We start from the raw sequence: 6000 nt of genomic DNA, 5'->3' as shown, positions 1-6000 counted from the left end.
CCCTCGGCAGCCAGACGTGGCGGAGCGTCCGGCGCCAGGCCTTCACTCGTTGAATCCTCGAGAACTGGTAGAAGGCTGGGTTCCATATGTAAGACCTAAGTGGATCTCATATGTGTAAAGTCCACGGTATAGCCTCGAGCCCGTGTTTCCCCGGCAGACTTCCTGCTATTTTCCAAGAGGGTTACAATCACCTCTAATCTTCCATATGCACCTAAACGGTTGTCCATATGTGTAAGTGCTTCCGAAACCTCCTTCGGGAAGGATGGGCTTCCGCAACGTTCCGGTTCCAAGTGGAACAGGCACGTTTTCCGAGTGTTATCCAGTCTTACTTAGTGGGTAGTGCTATAGCAGCAGTAACTGGTCTTCTTGTGGTAAGCCCCGGCCTACACCAAAAAGAAGGGGTGCAGGTGGCTTCCACAGGATACTGGAAGGGGCAGTATCTGTGACCCTTTGGTAGGGATCCCAATTCGTCAGTCATCCGACGGGACGTCGAGAGTAACCGACTGAAAGAGAACGTCCCGGTTACGTATGTAACCCTCGTTCCCTGAAGGAGGGAACGGAGAGGTCACGTCCCGTCGCCACAGCTTCTGTACCACCGCTGAGTGGCCGGGTCACCGGCTCGGCACCTCAGCGAAAACCTGAATATGCGCTGCACCAGCTGCCTACTTATACTCACGCTGTGATCAGTGGCAGCTGAATGCAATAATCGCATGCCAATGTCCATTGGCTCGTTTAGTTACACTCGAAGTAGATTGGTCTCTCTAAGCGAGATCCCAATTCGTCGGTCATCCGACGTGACGTCTCCGTTCCCTCCTTCAGGGAACGAGGGTTACATACGTAACCGTTATGCTTTTAATTTCATTTAGTAATGTCTCTGATTTCAGGCAGAATTACTATATTGTGATATATTTTCTTATTGTGGTTGAAAATTACATATATTGTGGTAAAGCTTTTGGTTGAACATTACTTAGATGATGGTAAAGATTTTTGTCATATTGCCCACCTCTAAGTAGTAAAACAGGGAGCAGCTAGAATGTCAACACATAATGGTTTAATAATCGGAGACCGTAAATCACAGGAACTCCAAATTTGGTAGGTTGATCTTAAATCATTCTCATTACTCAGGCACACACAAAGGCTTCCTGCCATTTGTTCACTCTGAATTAAGCTAGTACAGAAAATTCTATGGAGTCCCATTATAAATAGTTATCAAAATCATGTTTAACTGTAATTCAGCATGGTCATTCCCAGCCAAAATAAAAATAATGGGCATGGTCACCGTTACTTAAATGGCCAGTAACACAGTAAGATTTTTTGTATTACATTGATTTTATAATGCAATTGTTTGTATGTGTCAGTCTAGGCACCAGACAAATATAAAAATGACTTGTGGGATCATTAGTCCAATCAGCTTGAATTTTTGCATGTAGTTTCTTTGTCCTACTTCTTTCTTCTTTCTCACATGCTAACTATCAAAAAGATGCTTAATACCTTGAAAAATATGAGCTTGACTAAGATTCCTAAACCCTGATAACTGTTGTTTGCAGCTAATTCGTTTTTTTATTGAATATTATTATTTTTATGAGTTCGTCATTTGGTATATTCCTGATCATGCAATATTCTTAATCAAAAGAGTCGTCCTGGACTAAATGGTAAAAAAGGAGAGAAAGGCGATTCAGGTGGAGGATATGGTTATGGATATCATGTAAGTAATGAACAACTTAATACCATTTATTTTGTTTTAATTGTTACTACAGAAGTGTACAGTATACTATATACAATACTACAGATTTTAAACTGGTTTTAGGGACCCCCTGGGCCGCCTGGGCCACCTGGTCCTCCAGGACCTCCAGTTTCTGTGGGACGATATGATGTGAGTAATTAATGTTTTTAAAAATATACAAGTACCTCATATCTTGTGGGTTTATTTGTTATAAAAATAGTATTTGTACTGGCTCACAATATTTAATTTGATCTACCTTAAGGGTTATGATGACGGCAGCTCAAGATTTCCCTATGGTGAGTAAATAAATCTTATTTGTCATTTTCCAATCCATATCTGGTGTTATCACATTCCAGTTTAGTTTAGCATGAGTATGTGTATAAGAATATTTGTTTGCGATGTGTGCTCTTATGCCAAAGAATTTGTATTAGTATATTTGTATATTACTTTGGATAAAAGCATCTGCTAACTGAATAAATGTAAATATATCTGAAATTTCATTACCTCAGCTATCAAAGGGGACAAGGGTGAAAGAGGAGCACCTGGCATCCCTGGCTTGCCAGGTATGACACATCAAGCCTTTTTATAGAAACAGTTGAATAAAGATTCAGAACAGTGAATATCTTTTTTTTTTCTAAACTACAAAATGTGAACATGATTTGAATGTCAACATTGTCTGTCATAGGTCTCACTACCACCTTTGACATTTATGCATTTAAGGTATGATGATTCCAAATTTATACAAGTTTCCTGTTTACGTGTAATGTTCTGCTGAATATGTGCAGCGCATGGAAATTGTACTTGATTTTGTAATATGTTATGCTGTAGCATGAGATGAAAGGGGAGCTTGGTCCTAAAGGACATAAGGGAGAACCAGGAGCAGGTTACTATGACCCTCATCATAGTGGAGCACAAGGTCCACCCGGAAGACCTGGACCACCGGTGACAGCACAGACATGAAACAATGCTTCTTAGATTCTGAGTAAACCATTCTTTCTTCTTGTTGACTAAATGTTTTTTTTTTCGGTATAGGGCCCTAGAGGAGAATCTATTAGTGGGCCTCCAGGACGTCCAGGGCCTCCTGGAGCCCCAGGAATCGGTTATGATGGTCGCCCAGGTAGTTCTGGTCCACCAGGTCCACCTGGACCCCCGGGATCGTTGCTGCCAGGTGCACACCAACCCTCACAAAGTAAGGAATTTACACACAGCCACTCACACGTAAAATATATTTTGGGTGCTGAGGGATGCATATTTGAACCTGACCTGTTTCATGTCCTGATGTAATTTCTTGTCTCTCCCTTTTTCCAGTCTTCTCTCAAACTGCCCTATCCAATAAATGCAAAAGCCGATGAATAAAAAGATTTTGCCTTTTTATTTTAATACCTTGATCCTTTAGCAATCAGTATTCCTGGGCCTCCTGGACCTCCTGGACCCCCTGGACCTCCTGGACATTTAACTGGGGTGAGTTTACAATATACTGCGACACTACTTACTGTCTGTAGGCACATTGATGACATCTTTTCTAGTTAGTTGGTCTGTTATTTTTTCCTCAGGTTATGGTTTTGAGGTCTGTTGACACCATGGCTGCAACAACTATCCAGTATCCTGAAGGCACGCTAATCTATGTAAAAGACAACAGAGAACTTTATATGAGAGTACATGATGGCATCAGAGAAGTCATGGTAATTGTCTATTATTGTTTCTCCGTCTTTTTGTAAGAAGAGTTTAAACTTAAGCCTTATTTTGCCGACCACAAACGCAAACAGCAGCACATATGAGAGTGATTGTGCGCAAAAACAAAGGTCCATTAGGTTGTGCACATGTGAGGAACACATCCAATCATGCTCATAGTCAGTGGAGTATACTTTGAAAGGCTTTCACCCTCAAATGTGTGCTACCGTAAGAGTGAAATGTGGAAAATTACCTAGGACTTCATTTTTTTGTTTTTGTGAATTTTTGCACAGACAATACCACATGAATGACTGAACATTTAAATATAACAAGTAGAACAAATAGAACATTTTGCGGAATGCTAGCAGCATTTCTCAATCAGTACCCTGTTGAAAAAACCAGCATATGCTGCTTAGGTATGTTTTGAAGCATGGCTGCTGGTTTAAGCTGGTCCTTAGCTGGTTTAAGCTGGTCAAGTGCTGGTCATGTGCTGGTCCTAAGCTGGTCCTGAGCAGGAGCTAGTTGGTTTGAACCAGCTTAGGACCAGCACATGACCAGCTAAGGACCAGCTTAAACCAGCACACGACCAGCTTAAAACAGCTCAAACCAGCAGCCATGCTTCAAAACATACCTAACCAGCATATGCTGTTTTTTTTCAACAGGGTGGGCAATCAGTTTCTCAATCAAGGGACCAAACCAATAGGCAAGTGGCAAAAGTGGTTTAAAACACCTATCGGTTTGAAAATGGCCACTAATTGAAACACCCGATTTGATTTAGCAGAGACACACGTATCAAATAGAAGGGCCATTCAGATTCACGGTCAAGAGTAGTGAAGTGGTTACACCTATTGAGTGGCAAAAAAAACTGAGGGGCAACATTAGTGTTTCACTTGAATGCCACAAAAGCCCACCCAAAATTTAAAAGAACAGTTGTGTAATTGATTTACAAACAAGAAATTGTAACTACCTTTTTACAGATTGCCGAAAGCTACAGAAAGATAGATATTTGCTGAGAACATTATTATGCCTGATCTGTGGTTGTTTTTATTTCAGCTTGGTGAATACACCCCATTCCCCAAGGGTCTGGTGAGTAACATAAAATGTACAGTATTTAGTAATTAAGTAATTAATAAACCCTTGTATAACACACAAGCTACAAATCGAGGGCAAAAAAGGTCACAAGGATTCCTACTGAAATGACTGGATTTCGCATGCAAATTGTAGTAAATGTCACCGTATCTTAAGACGCAAGTTATGGGATCAAATCATACACTGTATGTCTTTTCCCCTTGCTACGTTTTTGCCCTGTTGGTTTCTAGGATAACCAGATGGAAGCAGTGGAGCCTCCACAAGTGGTTCAGTACTCTCAGGATTACCCCACAACCTCTCCCCAACAAGGCCCTCCACAACCAGGAGCCCAGTACCCTGTGCCACTTGATCCCAGACTTCAGCAATCATATGACCCACAGCATAGATATACATTTCCACACTACTATTCTCCAACTGATCCACGGCACTCTCCATCAATCGACTCAATTTACCAGCACCATCCTGATTCCAGAAAGCACATTCCCAGCAGCCACCCAGATCATTCTGGCTATCCTGACAGCAGATATGAACGTACACACCACCACAGGCCTGTCATTCAAGAGGCTAAGCTTCCAGCTCACACACACACATCAGGCAATGCAGTAAGTATCTTGTCATTTAAATGAGGTGTAATTGTGTGCTAGTCTGTTCATCTTTTTGCTACACCCCATGACGAATTTCCTACTAATTATAGTAGGAAGTAATCTGCAGCATACTGTAAACAATCATCAACTGCTAATGGACTTGCTGAAAGGCTTGCTTATAATAACAAGCATTCACAAAAATTGGGTATAAAAAATGCAGAGTAAAAGATGGTGACATTATTCTACTCATGCCTCAAGGTGAAATAGTTGACAATTTACTTGCAGCAGCATTTGCACAAATTTCAACACATACTATTATATGCTATCAACAGCAAGGCATGTATAAGACCGTAGTGTAATTAAGATGAGAAGTTAATGTATGTTACAATAAATGTAACTTACACACAGACATTATTGAAACTAACTAATATATCTGGACATTTTCCTTTATTTACTGAAATATTGATGGATATTTCAAAATTATTTTTTGTTATAGATTTTGACATATAAACATAAGTGTAACACATCTATAACACATCTGTTGTGTTTGCCTTCTTTAGAAATAGTAGAGGATAATAGGGATTGAAAATAAAAGACAAGATTCACAAGGGAACAGTGTTCGGGGTAATGCATTACAAGTAACTTGAGTTACGTAATCAGATTACTTTTTTGAAGTAACTAGTAAAGCAATGCATTACTTTTTAATTTACAGTAAAATATCTGAGTTAAATAAGTAATGCCAGTTACTTTGTTTTCTCATGTATTGACTAACAGCTCTCCTGTCCCCATGCTGAGAGAAATCGGGAGTATGTGCAGAGACCTTGTGTGTGCGGTGTAAACATTATGGTTACTGTAGTTCTTGACTATAAATGTCAACATGCATTTACTCATCTCGCTTGCACAAAAACAGCTTCAGTATTCCTCAAAATGCAT

General features: G+C 40.3%; 1 protein-coding gene across 3 annotated transcripts in view; it reads left to right on the top strand.

Annotated features, from left to right (window-relative positions):
* Positions 1 to 6000, top strand: part of col18a1b (collagen type XVIII alpha 1 chain b) — a 48820-nt gene that overhangs the window by 40023 nt on the left and 2797 nt on the right. For all 3 annotated transcript variants that reach the window (XM_016514098.1, XM_016514097.1, XM_016514096.1), the window contains exons 29-39: positions 1634 to 1705; positions 1808 to 1873; positions 1986 to 2019; positions 2233 to 2286; positions 2409 to 2443; positions 2552 to 2665; positions 2756 to 2912; positions 3120 to 3184; positions 3277 to 3405; positions 4448 to 4480; positions 4714 to 5085. In XM_016514098.1, coding sequence (XP_016369584.1) covers positions 1634 to 1705; positions 1808 to 1873; positions 1986 to 2019; positions 2233 to 2286; positions 2409 to 2443; positions 2552 to 2665; positions 2756 to 2912; positions 3120 to 3184; positions 3277 to 3405; positions 4448 to 4480; positions 4714 to 5085 — 1131 coding nt within the window. The remainder of the gene's footprint in view (positions 1 to 1633; positions 1706 to 1807; positions 1874 to 1985; positions 2020 to 2232; positions 2287 to 2408; positions 2444 to 2551; positions 2666 to 2755; positions 2913 to 3119; positions 3185 to 3276; positions 3406 to 4447; positions 4481 to 4713; positions 5086 to 6000) is intronic.

The sequence above is a fragment of the Sinocyclocheilus rhinocerous genome, unplaced genomic scaffold (genome assembly GCF_001515625.1).
Source record: "Sinocyclocheilus rhinocerous isolate Xijiao unplaced genomic scaffold, SAMN03320098_v1.1 scaffold806, whole genome shotgun sequence".
NCBI lineage: Eukaryota > Metazoa > Chordata > Actinopteri > Cypriniformes > Cyprinidae > Sinocyclocheilus > Sinocyclocheilus rhinocerous.
This window is presented reverse-complemented; position numbering and strand designations above follow the sequence as displayed.